At 62.4% G+C, this 19,987-nt stretch overlaps 1 protein-coding gene across 6 annotated transcripts; it reads left to right on the top strand.

The window, feature by feature from the left end:
* Positions 1–7,250: 7,250 nt before the first annotated feature.
* On the top strand, positions 7,251–19,289 carry LOXL3 (lysyl oxidase like 3). 6 transcript variants are annotated; one of them, XR_001412412.1, is made up of 15 exons: positions 7,251–7,568; positions 8,194–8,357; positions 9,564–9,775; positions 10,315–10,368; positions 12,975–13,034; positions 13,293–13,512; positions 13,806–13,986; positions 14,323–14,477; positions 15,312–15,485; positions 16,057–16,219; positions 16,601–16,806; positions 17,338–17,453; positions 17,611–17,747; positions 18,232–18,343; positions 18,579–18,633. XR_001412412.1 is itself a non-coding variant. In XM_014945329.1 (15 exons), the coding sequence occupies exons 1-15, from the start codon at positions 7,259–7,261 to the stop codon at positions 18,650–18,652; spliced, it is 2,358 nt and encodes a 785-aa protein (XP_014800815.1). In that variant the 5' UTR covers positions 7,251–7,258; the 3' UTR covers positions 18,653–19,289. The 6 variants fall into 6 exon arrangements, 5 of the variants coding, with proteins under 5 accessions (XP_014800815.1, XP_014800806.1, XP_014800825.1 ...); XM_014945329.1 differs by lacking the exon at positions 15,312–15,485 and adding an exon at positions 15,642–15,797 and having other exon boundaries at positions 16,563–16,806; positions 18,579–19,289; XM_014945320.1 differs by having other exon boundaries at positions 16,563–16,806; positions 18,579–19,289.
* The last annotated feature ends 698 nt before the right edge of the window (positions 19,290–19,987 follow it).

Genomic DNA, 19,987 nt, shown 5'->3' with positions numbered 1-19,987 from the left:
GGGGTGCCTGTTTCACCACCCCACAACCCCCTGGTTGTCGGAGCGCGTCTGGGCCGTGTGTGTGGGGTGCGGGCTTCGGCTTCCTCCTGGCTCTCGGGTGGCTGCCCGGCGTTTGGTACCGAAAGCTGGCTTTGTGCGCTCTGCCGGCGGCGGGGGGCTGTGTGTCGCCGGTCCCCGCGTGGGAGTGGGTGCGGGCAGCGCGTGTTCCCCGCCCACTCGACGGGAAGGGGTGCCCAGCAGAGCCCGCGGGTCTGTGGGGTGCCGCGTCGGGGCTGTGCAGCCACACCGTGTCCCCGAGCGGGCTTCGGGAGGCTTGTTTGCTGAGCTGCGGTTTGCAAAGGCCAGTGGAGACGCAGGATTTCCGTGAAGATGGAATTTGCTGTGGCCCTTGGAGGAGAGGATGGATGAAGGGACGTGAGGTGTGAGGGCTGGGGATGCGTTCCCTCTTCGTTGCTGGCCCGGCATCTTCCCAGCTGCTCTCCAGAGGAGCAGGCAGGCAGCTGAGCAGGTCACCCAGTAGCTCCAAGCAGGTTGCCTCTCTGCTCTGGGGTGCCTGGGTCCCCCAGATCCCACCGCCTGCCCCTCTGGGCTCTGGAGACTGGCTGATGGCTGCAGTGCCTGCACATTCCTCTGGGGTCTTTCCCTCCCGCCTGCAGCTGGTTCCTCCCAGGGCTGCCCCTCCAGAGCCCAGGGGAGCCCAGAGCAGAGCAGGCAGCCCCTGGCAGAGCTGAGGGTCCTGCTGTGTCCTAGAGAAACTGGGTGGTGTTAGGAACTGCAAAGAGCTGTACTGTGACCTGTCCTGGCTTAGAGGGTGACAGCAGGACAGGGGGACATCAGGTGGCCCCGTGGGGCTGGAGCCAGAGTCAGCAGGGGAAGGGAAGCGCAGTCCTGGTGTGTGCTCAGTGCTCTGCCCCAGGTGACACCCTGGGCAGCCCAAAAGCTGGGGTATGCTGTCCACAGCAGTGTCCCTGTCACTGCCCAGGACGGGGGCATGCAGCAGGATAGCGTGGACAGGCACCCTGCCTTTGGGACAGTGAGCTCCCAGCCAGTGGGAGGTGGGTAGTGTTGGGACGTGTCTCCAAGCCTGCCAAGGTGCCCAGGCTTCTGTGGTGGCCCGGGACTGCTCTCTGGTGTTTCTGGGACAAGTTCAGCTGTGCAGCCCTGCTGCCCTCCAGACTGTGGCTGTGGTCACCCCAGACTTTTGATCCTATGGGATCCCAGCAGGCAGGGAGTTAAGCGGGGGTGTTGGGGCTCCCCCAGTTCATGCACACACACTCCTGACACCCCAGGGCTGCCAGGAAGCAGGAATAGTGGAGCAGGCCCATCCAGGCAGTCAGGATTGCGAAAGGGCCAGTGCTGGGCTGTGCGTGCTGGGGCCCTGGGGAGAAGGGGAGGGATGGATCTGAGCATGTGAAGCCATGGGACCCACCAGACCTTCTCCTACTCCGAGTGCTGGGGACGCGACCCCACGCTCTCAGGGATGTCCTGTTGTGGGCCTCGGCAGAACGTGACTATGTCATCCCTTAAACTTCCCAAGGAAGGATAAACAGAGGGAGCTTCTTCCTCCTTGTGCTGGCAAGTTTCCCAGGTCTTCGGTCACTTGAGCTGCTCTTCTCTGAGTCCTTCTAGTTGTCAGTGCCTGGGTTGCTCTGTGTCCCCATGTGTGTCCAAGGCCTCTGTTAAGAGAACATGTTGCAGTGGCGCCCGCCATGGCCCAGCTGCTGTGGCCTGGGATGTCATCCCCGTGGCGCGGGGACGCCCTGCACGTGGCTGCCCTAACACACTCTGATCAAACACGCCGACTTGCCAGGGGCAATGGTTCATCAGAAGCTGCCCCTTCCCAAGATTTGTTTGCCCTTCATGGGGGGACAGACCAATACCCCCTGGGTGTTTGGTGAGTGCTGAATGGCAATTCAAGTTGGAACAGCCCTTGGGAGCCAATATCCCCCCTGGGCTCTGGGCACCCCTCATCAGCACCACTCAGCCCCTCCAGCATGGCTGAGCCTCTCCAGGAGGTGCAGCCCCTGTGCAAGATGCTGTCAGGGGAGCAGAGCAATAGTGGGGGGGCACAGGAGCCACCATGGTCCATTGGGACAGGCAGAGCTGGTGGGGCTGGCATGGGAGCAGGTGAAGAAGTGCCATGGCTCCTGCTGCTGTGCAGGGCTGCCCTCGGCACCAAAGGGTCCCTGTGGCCATGCCAGCCTCGGCAGCATGGTGCTGAGGCCAGGGCTGTGCGGGGAGCCTTGGGGTTTCAGCCCTGGATGCCCGGCTGCCAGCGCCAGCTGTGCCGCGGGCCGGGATGTGGCTCTGGGCCCTGTGCACGCCCGGCCGGGACATTCCTGAGGTTTCCTGGGCAGTGGGGAGGCCCCGGGCTGCTCTCCGGCTCCCACGCCCAGCATTCGCTCAGGGCCAGCCCGTCCTCCCGAGCCCTTTCCACTTGCAGCGTGAGGGCTGCTGTGTGTCTGAGCCGGCTTGTGTGCCGGGGTGGGCACGTTCGTCACGGCACAGGCCAGCTGGCGGCTCTGGCAGGAGCCCCAGTCCAAGAGGAGACTGTCCCTGGCTGGGGCAGATGAGGCTGGGCAGGACTGTGCCCAGCTCCTGCTAAACCGTGCGGTGGTGGCAGCCAAGGGACACACCTGGACACCCTGTCCCTGTCCCAGGAGATTCCCCTGCCCCTCCGCAGGTGCTGGCTGGCTGTGCCAAGGCTGTCTGCACCTCTGCCTTTCGCCGTCGCCAGGGGATGTGTGCAGTTCCTGCAGATTCCTGCTCCTCCGAAAGCACCGGTGCTCATGTCCTCCGGCTGTGCTGCTCGTGGCACCAGCTGTCCCGTGTGCTAACGGGGTGGGAGCCATCACCCTGCTGGGATCCTTGCTTTCAGCAGGAATAGCCCGTGGAGGCTGGGCAAAGCGGTCCACCTTCCCCTGGCCAGAGACAGGAGGGAGACGGGAAATCTCCCTTGGAACTCTTGTGCTGCTTGGTCATCCCCTCCAGGGTGGAGGGACACCTTCCCAGCTTGTCTGCCCCAACCCTGGCAAGGACCTTCTGCCCTCCTGCCCTGCCAGGACTGGGGTCCCTTAAAGCTGGATCGGGGTGGAGGGAAGGGGCCCCAGGCTGAAACCGGGAGATGCTGTGTGGGGATCAGCCCCATCCGCCCGTCCCGCAGCTCCCCGGGACGGCCCCGCCGGGGCTGGGGGTGGGCTCCCCGGGATCCAAGCCTGCCAGCAGAGCGGGGAAGTCGGGCAGCGTCACACGGCTGGAGGAGAGCAAACGTGCTGCTTGGGTTTCAGACCGTGGAAAAAGTGATCTGGACAATGAGAGCCCTGTTAGCCTGACCTCCCTGGCACATGGGCTCGGAAGCTCGTTCAGAGAAGGAGATAGTACGGAAACGGGGAAACAGCTCGTGCCATGCCCTGGGGACCTGACGCTGCCAGCCCCCCAGCTATCCGAGGTTACCCTGGGTGCGGGGAGTGCTCTTGGCCCATGCAGACCTCAGCAGGGCATTTCACTGGGAAATGGCGAGATGAGCAGCAGGAGCTGAGGGCAGGCTGAGCTGCAAGGGCAGAGGAACTGTGGTGGGAATGAGGGACGCTGGAGCCTGAGCGGAGGAAAGCCATGACCAGGAGAAGAGGGCTGAGGGTGACAGCAAGCTGGGGTTAATGCAGAAATGGATGGCAGAAGCTTGAGCAGGTTCAGAGGCAGCTCAAGGACTGTGAGGAAGAGAAATCCACAGGGGGCTTTTAAATACAGAGGCTGAGGTAGCTGAGCTGGGGGTGCCAGAGTGGGGCTGCAGCTGGATGTCCCTGCCCTCTCCCACGGCACCTCCTGCCACTGCTGTAGAGCTTGGAACCATTTGGCTCTCGCACTGACCACCACGGTGTCAGGACATGGGGGCCCTCCCAGCATCAGTTCCTCTGGCTGTGCCTCGTTCCCAGCCAGACATGGGGCCAGGCACCCTTCTGGCAGGGCTGTGAGGCTGCAGGCACGTGTGGGGCTGCCCCATGTCGACGCAGGGCTGCGTGTCACTGACACCCATGATTTCAGTGATCCTGCTCAGTCTGAGCATACCAGATCCCAGAGGTCACACTGCTGGGGCTCGGTGGGGACTGGGGCTCTGTGAGGACTCAGTGCTTTGCCACACAAAGCCACTTTCTCAGGTGCCATGTTCTGGTCTCTCTGGTCCTAAATGCTTTGTTCCTAAATGCACAGGTTTAAATTTTCCTTGTAGTAGAGGATATAGGCTACATGATGCCATTTTACCACACTGTCCAGGTCTGTCCCCATCGTGGTTCTGCACACTCCCACCCATTTCTGTCTTTGCAGACTGTACCAGGAGAGGACTTTTTACCTCCTCCAGACATGGTTTTGCTTTGAAAAGCATGTGACCAGAAAGCCCACAGAATGGTGACTTCCCAGTTGTATCCACATTTTAGTTTCAGCAGGTGACCAGTTTTAATCCACTTAGTAGAAGGTGCACTGATTTTGTTGAGTGCTAATTATTCATTAAAAGGTGGTGCAAGATGAATTGAATGCCTTCCAGTCTCAGCCTGTTATATCAACACAGTTACTCCAATTAACCAAACCTGTGATCTCATAAAAGGTCATACCGGCTTTCTGACACGGGCTATTTCTGCAGAACTGGGGAGATTGGCATTAATTGTGCTGCTGTCCTTTAGCGTTGTGTTGACCCCAGCGCAAAACACCCTGGAGCCTGCCCACAGGCTGCAGCAGCAGAGATCATCTTGCTCGTTGAGTGCAAGTGCCGGTGAAGCTTTTAGTCCCTATGCGCTTCCAGCTTTCCCAGTCTCCCAAGGGATGTGTGTGCGTTGTGCAAAGTGATATGGCTCTGGGGATTTACAGTGCTTCATTTGGGCAGGGGGGGATGTCCCCTCAGTCACCGATGGGCAGAGTAAGAAGTGTTTATCACTGCTGTGAGATGGTAAGCTCATCCCTTCTCCGCTTTCCAGACAGAGCAGAGATGTGGATGGGGTGTTCCTGCCCTGCCTGCCCGTTCTGAGCCCAGAGACTACCCCCTCCCTGAGCTGCTGGCAGGGCTGGGGTGGCCTTTTGCGCCTGCCCTCCTCCTTCTGCTGCCATAACAGGCTGATTAAATGGTTCAGCAAAGCGTTTCCCTGCTGCCTGCCCGCAAATATGCTTCCCGCTGGGCTTTGTTTTGTTCTCGCAGTGCCAAAGCAGGCAGCTGAGGTGTGGGGAGCCCAGAGCCAGCTCCCACCAGCCCCAGGGCTTGTGGGCTGCCCTCGAATTCCTGCCTGCTGTTGTGTCTCCATCAGCACTGTGGTGTCCCCCAGACCCCAGGCTGTGACAGAGGAGAGAGCTGGACCTGGAGCTGATGTGATTGCCCCAAGGAGGTTCATGTGCTTCCCACCACATGTCTTGCACTGGCCTGGACTGGTGTTGGTCCTCTCTCCCCAAGCATCCCTGTGGCCACCAGGGACTCAGTGCAAGGGACTCACTGCTCTTGGTGGCACCTCCAACATGGCGCATGCCTGAAGGGTCAGGCAGGCAGCAGGGCTGGGCAGCACCTTCAGGAGTTTTGTTGCTGCAGTGGGCATGGAAAAGGGGCTGTCTCCGGGCACCATCCTGTTTCATCCTTGCCTTGGGTCCAGGAGGCATTCCCAGCAGCTGGAGGGGTGACCTGACTTCCATCATCTGGAAGAGTGACCAGAGCAGAAAGAGGGCTGATTCCTGCTAGCAGAGCCTCTGTGGCAACCCTGAACCAAGCGCTGGAGGGATGGTGGGTCAACTGTGCCAGGCTCAAGCCCTGTGTTGGTGGCCCCGCTGATGGTGAGGCCCTGGAGAGGCTCTGCTGGCCCAGGGGGAACTCCATGTCCCCTTTTCTCTGTGAGGACCCCCTTCCCAAAGCCGCTGTGGGAACCTTGCTGTCACCCCACAGGTGCCGAGGGGCCAGGAGCAAAGGGGCAACACACGGATAGGCTTTAGTCCAGTGGCTCCTACAGTGGGGCATCTAAAGAGCAGAGGAGATCCCCGAGGATGCCCCAATACACCCTGGCAATCCCACTGAAGTGGCATGTAGGCAGTGAGCCATGAGAGGGCAGGGATGAAGGCTCGCAGGGCAGCGTGCTGGCTAAGGAAGCACCATGGGGAAGGGTCTGCGAGAAGGGTCCCTGTGGCACAGCCCCACGCTGGGAGCATCTGCAGGATTTGCATTTGTTTTCCTTCCTGGGTAACCGTGTAGCTAAACGTTGGAGTCTTAAATCAGCCCTACTCGTGGGTGAGCCAGACCTTATTCTTTTTAACGTTGTCTAATGACAAACACAATCTGGATGAGTGCAGGATCTGCTCTCGGGGGGGCAATGTAGGGCACAGAGATGTATTTCTGGTGGGCTTGTCCTGGGGGGGACTCCCAAGTTTGGAGGTGTGCTTTCCCACCTGTGGAAGGGACTGGCTGGAAAGGTGACGTGAGGCTGTGGTGGCAGGAGGCAGGCAGTGAGCCCAGCCTGGAGCAGGGCTGACACTGCCCATGCAGAAGTGCTGTTCTTGGGCTGCCGCGGCACCCACAGGGTTAAAGTGGTCCCTGGCGGGATGAATGGGAATAGAGCATGGGATGGCGGTTCACAGAGAAGTGTTTTCACCATTGTTTGCCGATGGGGCTGGTGCAGGAATACCACATCTCCCTCAGGTATTCAGGGAGCCACAGATGTTATTGGAGGGCTGGAGAAATGCCGCACAGAGAGGAATGTGAAAGGCTCTGGCTGCTTTGCTCCGCGCAGTGGGCAGGAGCGTGGACTGGCAGCCCCTCACCACCAGTGGCCATTGCACTGCTCCTGGTGGATGAAGCTCCTGGCCAGTCCAGCTGGGCTTTCCCTGGGCTCTGGTGCCATTCCAGCTCCTTCTGCTCTGGCAGCTGATCCCCTCCTTTCTGTGTCTCTCCCGAAGGTGATGCACACCCCTTTGCCTGTCTGCCCTGTGGCACAGGAGATGTGAGCTGGTGGAACAGTGGTAGTGGTTGTTGGCAGAGGGGTGTGAAGTGCTGGGGAGGCGCTGGGCAGAGACCTGGCCCTGGGGGTGCAGGGCCAGTGCGGGGGGCTGCACATAGGGACCACCGGGAGGGCAGCAAGAGCCAACTGGCCCCACCATGGGGACGAGATGCATGGGCATGCTGGTGCTGAGCAGAGCTGCCTGGGGTTTAACCAGCTGGATGAGGGGAGTGTGGTGTTTTGGCACGGCTCATCCATCCCACATGCCCTGACCCTTTCTGCTCTCACAGGGCCGAGCCGCCATGGGAAGCTGCGGCATGTGGGCACGGCAGGAGCTGCTGGTGCTGCTGAGCAGCGTGTGGCTGTGGGTGGGCAGCGCCCAGCCCACGCCCCCGGGCCCCACGCACACCTCCTCACCCCAGCTGAAGTTCCGCCTGGCCGGCTACCCGCGCAAGCACAACGAGGGCCGTGTGGAGGTCTTCTACAATGACGAGTGGGGCACCATCTGCGATGACGACTTCACGCTGGCCAACGCGCAAGTCCTGTGCCGGCACCTGGGCTTTGTGGCTGCCACTGGCTGGGCCCACAGCGCCAAGTACGGCAAAGGCGTCGGTAAGAGAGGGGCGGTGGGCACAGCCCCCCAGTACTGCGTGAGCCTGGGCCAGCCTGGCTGCGGCTGCACATCAGCCCCCTGCCATGGGGCAGTGTGCTTGGCCCTGGTGGTGGGGCAGGGGGCCAGGTGGATCTTGGGTTTGCTGAATGCCCAGCAGTGTGTGTGTGTGTGCACACGTGTGTGTGTGCACGTGCGAAGCTGGCTGGGAAACTCTGTGTTTGTGTGTGAGCAGCTGTGCCTGCAGCGGTGGGGATGTGCGTGCCCCTGGGGGCTCTAGGGGGGCTGTGGGTCTGGGCTGCTGTGGGCACAGGGTGCAGGGGTGTAGTGGGTTGTGCTGCAGGTGAGATGCTGTAAAGAGCCCGGGGGGCACGTTACATGGTGGGGGTTGTGCCTGGCAAAGCAGCTCCTTGGGGAGGTGGAAACTCCTTGTTTGCAGATCTCTCCACTCAGGGCTTTACTCTTGGCATTTCACCGGCCTCGTTTGTGCCAAGGGAGGGCTGCCCCCAGCCCAACATCCACACTCCTGCGCAGTCCCTGGCCGTGCTCCACAGGCACCTTCCCTGGGCCCAGGAGTTGATGTGTGGGCTGGGCCCCCCCTCACCCCTGGCCCTGGTGTCTTGACAGGGCGGATCTGGCTGGACAACGTGAATTGTGCCGGAGGAGAGAAGAGCATTGCAGACTGCAAACACCGGGGCTGGGGGAACAGTGACTGCAGCCATGAGGAAGATGCGGGTGTCATCTGCAAGGACGAGCGCATCCCAGGCTTCAAGGACTCCAATGTCATCGAGGTGAGGAAGCTGCTGGCCAGGGTGGGCAGCTGGTGCTGCCCAGGATCCTGCAGAGCCAGCTGTCAGGAGCTCCGCCGTGGGGCAGCCCTGCGGTGGGGCAGCCCAGCCTGGCCTCAGTTGTCTCCAAATAGTCAGGAGGCAGCCTCACCGCCGCACACTGGCAGGGTCCCCATGTGCAGGACCAGGGGACTCTGTCAGTGCCTTCTCTCAGCCCTAGCACACGGGCTGTCCACATCTCCCAAGCATGCTACCCCTCTGCCCTGGCTCCCGGCACCCACAGTGCCCCTGAGTTGCATGAACATGTATTTCCCTGAGGTGGACCCAGCCCAGCCGGGCTCTGGGGCCGTAGGGAGCAGTTGGCACTGTGCTGGGCCACCCTGCAGCAGGCACATCGCTCCCCTGCCCTGCATGGGACCCAGCGCTGCCACAACCTCCTCTGAGCATCCCGAGCTGCTGATTCCCCCAGCAGCTTCTCTGGGGCAGAGGGTCTGTCTGTCTCATATCCCTGCAGCTTGTTTTCTTCTTTCTCCTGCCTCCTGGGGACCCTCATTCCCAGACCTGCTCCTCCATGCCACACTTCTCTCGCACACTTGGCCTCTCCCTCTCTCTCTTCCAAACTCTCTGTTTCTCAGACCAGCTTTCATGGCTGCCCTTCTCTTCCCGGCTGGGGCTCTTGTTTCCCCCAGCCATGGTGCCTGAGGAGGATGAGGCTCTGCTCAGGATGTGGTTTCGATGTGGGGCCATGGCACAGCTCTGAGCGTGGGATGGCAGGTCTCCTGTGGGGCAAGTGGGGTTGGGGATGTGTCCGGCAGGCTGTTCCCACTGTCCTGGCCCTCTCTGCTGCTGTCCTGCTCTGGGCGGGTGCCTGGGCTTGGGGTGGTCTGGTCACCCTCCCTCAGGGTACATGGTCCTGAAGTGACGGGATGGCAACACTGGCCCTTCTGGCTGCACTTCCATGAGGTGCTCCTGGAGTGGCAGGGAGACGTGGGGCAGTGGCTGCACGGGATGGGATTAGGTCCTTGGCCCCCAGGGCTGTTGGATGTGTCCTGCAGGAATGCAGGACCTGGCTGTCCCTGTTCCCCACCTGGGACTTGGGATCCCATCTCCTGTGGGTGCCTGCATCCCCAGGGCATCCCTGGGAAAGGGCTGGCAGGGATCTGGGGCGGCAGGGTGCAGTGGAAGCCTGTGCTGCCCTGTGCCCTGCAGACGGAGCAGAGCCACGTGGAGGAGGTCCGCCTGCGGTCGGTGGTGACCGGGTCCCGGAGGCAGCTGCCGGTGACGGAGGGCATCGTGGAGGTGCGCTACAAGGATGGCTGGGCACAGATCTGCGACGAGGGCTGGAACAGCCAGAACAGCCGTGTCATCTGCGGCATGATGGGCTTTCCTGCTGAGAAGAAGGTGAACAGGAACTTCTACAAGTGAGTGAGGCCAGCGGTGAGCCTGCAGGGCTAGGGTGTTGGAGCAGAGCTGGGAGCACGGGGCTAGGGCAGAGCTGGGGACAGTGCCAGGGACACGGGGCGGTGCTGGGGGAACAGCAGGTGTCCATGCTGTTGGGCATTGTGGCTCCCCAGCATTCCTCCCATGCCTGTTGCTCTCCAGTGCTAGCCACAGCTGCCCATATGGCCACGTGCTAACCAAGCCAGGGGGCAGTGGCTCATCAGTGGGGCCATGGCTGCCCACTTGCCCCATGCACTACTGCAGAGGCCATTCCAAGAGGGCAGTTTTTGCTCCCTGGCAGGGGTGCACCTCCACATTTCCCTCTGGCACAGAGTGCGGTGCTCCCTGTGCCAAAGGGAGGTTTTCAGCCGAGTCAGTCAGGGATGCTCCAGCTGCAGCACAGCTGGAGCAAAGGATCCATTGGTATGGGCACGGGCATGATACCCACAGCATGGGGCCCAGCGTGGTGCCCGGCGCTGCACCCACCCCTAACTGGGCAGCTGTGGTGTTGCTCCCACAGGCGGTTGAAGCGCACAGCCAGGATGAAGGGCCGGAGCCCGAAGCCAGGCAGCAGGTAAGGGGCCAGGGCGCCCCATCTGCTGAGCTCTCGGCAGAGATGGGCTGTCTGGCCCCGCCGGTCTCTGCCGTTGGAACGGATCCTGGCACAAATGGATCCGGATGGAGCAGACCAAGAGCCCGGGCTGTGCTGGGCAGGCAGGACAAACCCCACCCCGGTGGGACCTGTCTGTGCACACCAGGGTCCCTCATTCCCCATGAGAGACGATCTTTCTCCCAGGCTGGCCATGCCCCAGGCAGAGCAGCCCCCATCCCACGCACCAGGCAGGAGTCCTGGCACAGGGGTCAGGGTCTGCAGCACAGACCCACTGGGGGCAGGGTCCCCTGGGAGACACGGAGAGGACTGTGATGTCCTGTGCTGCAGCCCTATGGGGGACTGGAGGCCTCGGAGTGGAGCTGTCTCTCCTGGTGGATGAGGAGGGAGTGTTGTGGAAATGGGCTGCTTTTGTGAGAAAGCAGCAGTGGGGAAGCTGGAAAGGCTGCACACCCCTCCATTCCCTGCAGGGTGAGCTGGTGCAGGCATGAGAGCACCCGCTCAGCAGTGCTAACCGTGCTGGGCACCAGGGTGTGGGGCACAGCAGTGCTGGGCAGCGGTGTGACGGGCACGGTGTGGCAGGTCTTGTCGTGAGTGCTGCATCTGCTCAGGATCTCTTGCACCCTCTGCCCACTCGCTCTTGCTGCCTTCCTGCCAGTCCCAGGGGTAGTCTGGCTGCCCTTTCCCTCCATCCCTCAGCCCTGCTGCCAGGTGGATGGTGGATGGTGGATGGAGGGTGCGGTGAGCCAGAGCCCATCCTCTCTGGGTTATAGCATGGCACTTCTCACCTGAGTCCACTGCTGCACGGAGACCAGCACATGACCTTGTCCTGGTCCCACCACCTTCCCTGGTGCCGAAGGTGCCCCACACTCTGGACCCATCCCAAGCTCTTTACATGACACTTCCCAGCTTTGTGTCCCCAACAGGCAGCCTCACCAGCTCCTGCAGCCATGTCTGCACAGGTGATAGAAATCCAGACGGGGTAAGCCTGTGGGGTCTCCTCAAACCTGCACCCACAGGTGCCATTCACTTCAACGTGCTGTTATTTGTCTGGCTTGGTGCTGGCTGCCCCTTTTCCATTGAGCAGGTATTTCTCCTGCGGCACTGGGTGAAACTCTCTGTGAAGTCCATGAATCTGCCATGTGCTCCCTTCCCTCTGACTGAAGCAGGAGCTGACTCCTGAAAGCCACACGCTGGTTTGGTGGGGCTGATAAATTTAGGGCTGCATGGCTGCAGTCATATGTGGAGTCACAGGCTAATCCAGGCTGGAAGGGACCTCAGGGAGTCCTGGTCCAACCCCCAGTGTGGAGCAGGGCCAGCTGTGGGTCAGCCCAGGGCTTCATCCAGTTGGATGGTGATCCCACAGCCTCGTGGCCTCTGCCCCAATGCTGAACAGGCTTCAGGGGAGAAAAGTTTTCCTTATATCAATTCTGAGCCTTGCATTGCCAGTTATGCCAGTTTTCTTTCCTCCTCTTCCCTCCCACAGCTGGAAGAGCTGGGCCCTGGCTCCCTGACAGGTGCAGGTCCAGGTCCAGCCATCTTGGCCCCCTGGCTGGAGCAGCCCTGTGCCCCCATCTCTCCTCCAACCCTGACTGTCTTGGTGGCTCTCCCCAGAGCTTGCATTGCTTAGCTGATGTCTTTGTTGTACTGGGGACCCAGAACTGGGTGCAGGATCGAGAGGTCATTTCATGAGTGCGAAGGGGCACTGATGTCCTTCGTGTGGACATTTGAATCCCAGCTCCTGGCAGGCTTGTGCTGTATCCTGGGGCTCACTGGGCTGTGTGGGATGACACAAACCTGCCAGTGGAGTCAGTTGCCAGGCTTGGTTTTGCCTGGTCCCTGGCAGGTGGCAGTCCCCTGCCCTGTTTTGAGGCACTCTGCTCTTCGCTCCTTGTGGTCCCTGGGGTTTTGGCCCTGCTTGGCATCTTCCTCCCTGTGTGAAGCCAAGCGTTTGAACGTGTTTGGACCATACCTACATCATGTGTGTGCCAGCCCCAGGCAGCCTCATCTTCCCTGCAGCACTGAGTGTGTGCCCAGGGAGCTCCCCTCGCTGGCAGGGGGTTGTTGCAAGCCTGCAGCGAGTGTCACCTTGCCCTGTGGCACTGGGGACAGCACTTTCCACCTGCGCTGCTTGCTTGGTGCTGTGCTTGCTGGGCGTCTCGCTCCCCTTGAGCACGGCGCAGTGACGTTGTCTGGTGTCTGGATGAGGACATGGGCACACCTCACTTGTACCCGGCAGATCAAATCGTTGCCGGTGGTGTTTGATCTTCTGCTGTGTGACAAGGCAGCACAGGATGTTGCTGCATCCGGCACAGTTTCCTGGTGGGAGGTGGGCAGGAAACTGCATCATTGCTGTGGAGGGCAGTTCTGTCACGTTGCTGGCAGCAGATGATGCCATTGCACCCGTGTGTGACACAAAGGGGACGTGCATGAGTCTCCCTGGGAGGCCAGCGTGCCCAGTTCAGTCTGCAGTGACAACCGGGGCAGGTTGTGCTCCCTGTGTCACTGCAGCCAGTGGAGGTGACAGCCTGAGGCCTTGGGCTCCTTGACGGTTGTTTTCTGTTTTCCAGGCTGGCCTCCAAATCTCAGCCTAAACAAAAGCGCAGGGAGGACGTAGGGTCCAAGAAGAGGTAAATGGCTCTGGTGGAGAGCCTGAGTGCCAGGACCCCCACTCAGTGCCATTGTCACTGTGCGTGTCCCCGTGCTGCCGGGGATGTGGGGCAGGCAGCCGGTGAGGGGTGGGTGACCCGCAGTCACCGAGCATCTCTCCCCAGGGGACAGCGGAAGGGGCACGGACAGCGAGTGCAGCCGCAGGCAGGGTGGCCATCGACACCTCTGCTGCTGGTTGCCCCTGCCAGTCCTGTCTCAGGGCTCCTCTCTCCTCGCAGGCTCTTCACCGAGCGGCAGCAGCTCAACTACCGCCTGCACTCTGTGTCCTGCACGGGGACAGAGGTGCACCTCTCCATGTGCTCCTTCGAGTTCTACCGGGGCAACACCTCGTCCGCCTGTGGGGCCGGCATGCCCGCCGTTGTCAGCTGCGTGCCTGGGCCCCTCTTTGCCACTGGCAATGGCCACAAGAAGAAGCAGCGCCAACAGCAGCAGGGCCAGGTGAGCCCCTTGGGGAGGGGGGCCAAGTCCTGTGGTGGCCCACAGCTTGCCACTGCAGGGCTCTGACCCCTGGGCTGCACCCAAGAGCGGGTGCGTGGGTCCCTGGGTGACCAACTCATGGAGTAGAAGGTGAGGACGGTGTCCTCTCCCTGCACATCCCAGGCATCATGGCCAGCAACCCCTGTGCTGCACTGTGTTGTGCCACACCGTGCCGTGCCATGCGGTGTTGCACTGTGCCATACCCTGCTTTCCCATACCATGTTGTCCCTTACCTTGACCTTGCTCCCCTGCAGCCACGGATCCGGCTGAAGGGTGGTGCGAAGGTCGGTGAGGGCCGCGTCGAGGTGCTCAAGAGCAGCGAGTGGGGCACCATCTGTGACGACCGCTGGAACCTGCTGTCAGCCAGCGTGGTGTGCCGAGAGCTGGGCTTCGGCAGCGCCAAGGAGGCCCTCACCGGGGCACGCATGGGACAAGGTGAGGGTGCTGGGGTGGAGGGGCCAGGCATCGCCCTCCTGCCTGTGGACAAAAGGCACTTGGCTGGGTGCAAGCCTCTGCTGGGCTGGGGGGGAACCATGGCCAGGCTTGTCCTGTGGGCACCTGGCTGCCAGCCACATGTGGTGCAGGGCTTGCCCCAAGCATCCCCAGGGGACCGTGGCCACTCAGCCATGCTGCCCTGGGCAGTAGCCATGGAGGCCAGGAGTGTGCCAGGCTCCCTCCGTGCACGCCGAGGAGCAAAGGCAGCCGTGAGGAGTGGATGGCCATGGCTGTTCCTGTGTCACTGGGACCTCAGTTGTTCTCTCCCCCTGGCAGGGACGGGGCCCATCCACATCAACGAGGTGCAGTGCCTGGGCACTGAGAAGTCCCTTTGGAGCTGCCCCTTCAAGAACATCACACAGGAGGACTGCAAGCACACAGAAGACGCGGCCGTCCGCTGCAACATCCCCTACATGGGCTACGAGAACCTGGTGCGCGTTGTGGGGGGCTGCCAGCATCTGTGGGGCCATGGTGCCTGGCAGGTGCCAGCATCAGGGCCCCCAGAGAGGGCTGCTGGGGGAGGGCCCACGGGACCGGCTGTAGGATGGCCCATCATCTCTCCTCCTCTGCACCCCATCACACCCCACACATGTTCTCCTGGTGTGAGGCAAGGGCTGCCCTGGGGGGCTTTGGGATTTTGTGGGTGGGAGTCCCTAGCTGCCCCTGTGAGGACTAGAGGTGGAAGGGGGGCCATGGGGGGCTGTGGGTGCCCTGTGGTACCCCGCCGCATGGGGTGGTGTGGGGCAACTGCTCCCTGCTGCTCTCCCTGCTGCCAGCCCGTGCCAGCTCCCCAGGAGAAGCACCAGAAAAAAAAAAAATCACTGTGGGCCAACCAAGAGAGATTTTTTTTTTACTGATGATGAAATGAGCGAATGGAGCCCTGTGTTCCTGTTTGCCCTGCCCTGTCATTTCATCTGCTGTGGGCTCTTTAATAATTTTTAACTCTCATACCTGTCATTTCTGAAATGAGAATGCCATTTCAAAATGAACCATTTTTTCCTGCTTTGGTGAGACAGTTCCCAAACTCACAAGCAATTTCTTGGCCCCAAACTTGCCATTTTTGGTGAAGTCCCTGCTGACCAAAGCTGTGCTTGGCTCCACTCAGCTCCTGGCTGCCACTTCCCTGTGTGCCCCTAAGTCCCTGGCTCAGGGTCCATGGGGGTGCGGCAGCTGGGCGCTGGGCAGGACCATCCTGCGGGATGCAGCCCTAGCAGCAGGAGCATCGCTTATGACGATGATGATGCTGCCACTGCTTCTCTCTGCAGATTCGGCTGAGCGGGGGCCGGAGCCGCTTCGAGGGGCGGGTCGAGGTAGCGGTGGGGGCTGGTGACGGGGACCAGCCCCGCTGGGGTCTGGTCTGCGGCGAAGGCTGGGGTACGCTGGAGGCGATGGTGGCCTGTCGCCAGCTGGGTCTGGGATTCGCTAACCACGGCTTACAAGTAGGTGCCAGCACCAGCTCGGCCAGGGCAGCGAGCCACCAGCACCACCGCCACTGCTTCGCGGGGATGGGGACAGGGTGGGACACGGGACAGGGGATGGGGTGGGAGGTGGCATGGTGCGGGGTGCCTGCTCACGGCCCCAGGGCTTCCCTGCAGATCCGCCTAGCTGGTGGGAGGACGACATTTGAGGGCCGCGTGGAGGTGAAGCGAGGCAGTAAGTGGGGCACAGTGTGCAGCGATGGCTGGACCACCAAGGAGGCGATGGTGGCCTGTCGCCAGCTCGGCCTGGGCTACTCCCTGCACGCAGTGACGGTAGGTGCCGGCGGGGAGGCCCCTGGGGACACCCCAGCGAGCACAGACACCGGCGCTTCCCTGACGGCTGTGGGGTTGGTTGTATGGGGGCAAAGGGATGTGACCGCTCCGTGCCGTGGGACGGGACCCTCGTGGGCAGCCTGGGTATGTGGGCAGGGCTGCACTGTGGCTGGGTGCTGGCTGCAGCCTGGGCATGCATGAGCTGGGTGACCCATGGTGGCCAGCCCTGCCACCCAGCCTGTCTCACCTTCCTCCCCAGGAGACATGGTACTGGGACGCCAGCAATGTGACGGAGATGGTGATGAGCGGGGTGAAGTGTGCTGGCCATGAGATGTCCCTGAGCCACTGCCAGCACCACGGCACCAGCCTGAACTGCAGGAACACGGGCACACGCTTTGCCGCGGGTGTCATCTGCTCCGAGAGTGAGCGGTGGTGGGGGCTGTGGGCGATGGGGCGTGTGGGTGGTGGGAGCTGCAGGCAATGAGGGCTGTGGGCAATGGGGTGTGTGGACAATGGGCTGTGTGGGTGGTGGGGGCTGCAGGCAGTGGGGTTTGCGGGCAATGGTGCTCCAGGGTCAGGGGCTACGAGCAATGGAGCTGTGGGTGATGGAGTTTGCAGATGATGGGGCTGCAGGGTTGGCCTGTGCCCAGCCCATGGGGAGGGCATGCATTCCCTTGGCTGCCTGTGCTGGCCACTCGCCCCGTCCCTGCTGCCCGCCCAGCATCGGGGCAGCCGTCTGTCCCTGAGCAGCCGCCTGCTCCCCAGCCGCCTCCGACCTCCTGCTGCACGCCTCGCTGGTGCAGGAGACGGCCTACATCGAGGACCGGCCGCTGCACATGCTGTACTGCGCCGCCGAGGAGAACTGCCTCTCCAGCTCGGCCCGCCTGGCCAACTGGCCCTACGGCCACCGCCGCCTGCTCCGCTTCTCCTCCCAGATCCACAACAACGGCCGCGCCGACTTCCGCCCCAAGGCTGGACGGCACTCCTGGGTCTGGCACGAGTGCCACCGGTGTGTGCATGGCATGGGCAGGGGGACAGCCTTGGGGCAGTTAGGGGAGGGGAGAGGGTGATGGTGCTGCTGGGGTGGGCTGGGTGAGGGTGGTGCGGGGTGAAGGTGACACTGGGTGCAGGTGATGCCAGGTGAGGCACCCTCTGCTGCCCAAGTGTCCAGTTTTGCCTGCTTTGGCTCAGGGTGTCCCTGGATGAGCAGTGTTGGGGCTGCGGGCCCTAGGGGGGCAGGAATCGGGGCTGCAGGCCGTGCCCTGCAAGCTGAGCCCCCTGCTTGCCTGGGCCATCTGGCTTGGGGACAGCCATGTCCCCTCCCAGGACTGAGCTCTGCCCAACTTCACAGCACTGCAGCCTCAGAGCAGGGGCTGTGGGGACCTTCCCCAACAGCGAGGGTGCAGGCAGGGGGCCTGCCATAGGACAGGACGAGTCTCCTGTCTGCTCTGTGGGGCTTCTCCTCTGCCCCCCAAATCCCCCAAGCTCCCCAGTGCCCGGGCACTGGTGCAGCTGGGGCGCTGCGGGCTCCCTCTTGCAGGCACTACCACAGCATGGACATCTTCACCCACTACGACATCCTGACCCCCAACGGCACCAAGGTGGCGGAGGGACACAAAGCCAGCTTCTGCCTGGAGGACACCGAGTGTGAGGAAGGTGGGTGCCGAGGGGCTTTGTGGCACCATCCCTGCCCATATCCCCACTGCAGGGCTGCCCGTCCCCAGCCATTGCGCAGGCTGGGGTAGGGGGTGACACGGGGGCTGCGCAGAGAGGGCTGCAGCAGGGACGAGCCACACTCTCTTCCTGCCCACAGATGTGGCCAAGCGGTACGAGTGTGCCAACTTTGGGGAGCAGGGCATCACCGTGGGCTGCTGGGACCTGTACCGGCATGACATCGACTGCCAGTGGATCGACATCACTGACGTGAAGCCGGGCAACTACATCCTGCAGGTGCTGCAGCTGAGCTGACCCCCCCCATCCCTCTTGTATCCCTTCCACCTCCACTCCCACTCTTTGCCCCAGCTCCCCAGCCACCTGGCCCTCTCTCTCCTGCTCTCTGAGTGGGTTTGGAGCATGGTGGGGTTGGTGGGGTGCATGCTGGTGTGGGACAATGCCTGTCCTGCCCATAGACACACAGAGCTTGTGTGGGGACTGCTTGGTCATGCTTCAGCCTGGGCTTTCCTGCTGCACATGGGCACATGGTGCACGGTGACAGGGCCACCCCAACACAGCGGCAGCCACCAGCTCCTCGGAGCCCTCCAGAAGTTCCCATTGCAGCTGGGGAGACCAGTCCTGCCAGGGCTGGGGTGGTGGGGGCCATGCCACAGGCAGCAGCTCTGCCAAGGCTGGGAAGGCCAAGCTGACATGGCACGGGGCTGCAGCACTGCTGGGTGTGGGGCAGGGGGCTGCGACCTTCACTGACAGTGCCCCACAGGTCGTGATCAATCCCAACTTTGAGGTGGCGGAGAGTGACTTCACCAACAATGCCATGAAATGCAACTGCAAGTACGACGGGCACCGCATCTGGGTGCACAGCTGCCACATCGGTAACAGCCCCGGGACGCGGCACAGGGGTGGGGACGAGGGGACACCAGGGTAGGGGTGTCCTGGCAGGGGTGATCTGGGAGGGGGCTGCAGGAAGCAGGGGGGCTTGGGGCAGGGTGGCCGGGCTGGTGTGGGGAGGCAGGGTCTGAGGTCTTGGGGCAGCTCGGGTGGGAGCAGAGGTGCTGGTGGGACAGGTGACAAGCAGTGCCTGATGTCTCTGGTCCTCTGCTTGCCCAGGTGATGCGCTCAGCGAGGAGGCCAACAAGCGGTTTGAGCAATACCCAGGTCAGCTCAACAACCAGATCTCGTAGGGCCCAGGCCCCTGGGGAGACAGGCATCTCCCTCCCTTGCCCCGCACTGGTGGGAGGAAGCTGCTGGGGGACCAGTGGAGAGGCCTCATGCCCGGCACCGCCGCCACTGTGCCCTGCCGGGGACTGCCCAGGACCCTCACCGTCACCAGCTGCCCTTCCCCACCTCGGGGAGCTGGTGCTGGAGGCACTGCTCACCTGCACCTCCCAGCCTGGGGCCACGACCCCAACCACTGGCCAGAAGACTCTGCGCCCCTGTCCCCTGGGCTGCGGCACATGGGTACGGGCCAGGAGGTCCTGTACCCCCCACCGTGCCCACCTCTGCTCCCAGTCCGTGCCGTCCCAGCTGCACTCCACCTCCTGTTCCCTCATCCTGCCCTGGTTCCTCTCACCCCCATGGCCCTCCCCAGGGCTCTGCCTTCAGCTGGCCCCAGCAGAGCCCAGGACCCACCATTCATGCAGGGACTCACACCCCTGCATGACACTGGCAGAGCCCCAGGGAGCCCCTTTGTCCCCTAGGGATGGTGTGGCTGCCCCTGCCCTGGCAACATGGCCTCCAGCTGCCTGGCAGCAGATCCCACACCCATCTCTTAGTTGTAATTTTATTTTATCTATAAAGTTGTCAGTTCTATTTCCCCAACGGGCTGATGGCTGTTCTCTGGGGTGGGACGAGGAGCCTGGCAGGACCAGGAAGCACAGGGCAGGGTTGCCTGGCACCCTCCAGCACAGAGCATGGGAGCTGCCCCCACCACCACCCCCTGCACCCACCTCCAACACCCACAGCGAGCAAGGAAGCTACCCCCTGCCCACGCAGCCCTGGCTGGGCAAGAACCAGCCCCGCACCAGTTCCCCCTCACCTGCCTGCACCACCCTCAGCTGGTGCTGGGCTAGGGAAAGATAGCTTCTGGGAAAAGCCTGTGCGGGCAAGAGGAATGGGCCAGCAGGAGCCCAAGCACTGGCCTCAGGCATCCCCACAGCATGGCACTGGAGGGAACAGACAGGGCCAGCGTGGACAGCAGGGATGCGGCGAAGTGCTGGTTCCCCCACACCAGCTGCAATGCAAATGGTATCGAGCAGAAATCCCACCACGGGGCTGTGACCCACGAGGATCGCAGTCTGGCAGCAGAGATGGGCTGCCTCGGCTGGCGTGGAGGGAGCAGAGCCCAGCAGAGCCAGGGCCAGAGGCACAGAACAAGGACACGACAGGAGGGCAAAGGCAGGGACACCCCACCTCAGCCAGACACTCTGGGCCCATCTGCAGCAGAGGGATGCAGCCACCTCCACGTCACTGGGGGACAGCCTGGGGAGGAAGAGGGGGGCAGCCGGCGGCTGGGCTGG

Source organism: Calidris pugnax, unplaced genomic scaffold (genome assembly GCF_001431845.1).
Source record: "Calidris pugnax isolate Ruff unplaced genomic scaffold, ASM143184v1 scaffold15, whole genome shotgun sequence".
NCBI classification, from domain to species: Eukaryota; Metazoa; Chordata; class Aves; order Charadriiformes; family Scolopacidae; genus Calidris; species Calidris pugnax.
Note: the sequence above shows the minus strand (reverse complement) of the source record. Positions and strands in the feature narration are given on the sequence as shown.

What these genes read in the sequence shown, in the direction of transcription:
- LOXL3 (XM_014945320.1), top strand. Translation starts at nt 7,259, where the DNA reads ATGGGAAGCTGCGGCATGTGGGCACGGCAGGAGCTGCTGGTGCTGCTG. An exon ending in AGGACTCCAATGTCATCGAG is followed by an intron (nt 8,358 to 9,563) that starts GTGAGGAAGCTG and finishes TGTGCCCTGCAG; the next exon opens with ACGGAGCAGAGCCACGTGGA. An exon ending in CGGGCAACTACATCCTGCAG is followed by an intron (nt 17,748 to 18,231) that starts GTGCTGCAGCTG and finishes AGTGCCCCACAG; the next exon opens with GTCGTGATCAATCCCAACTT.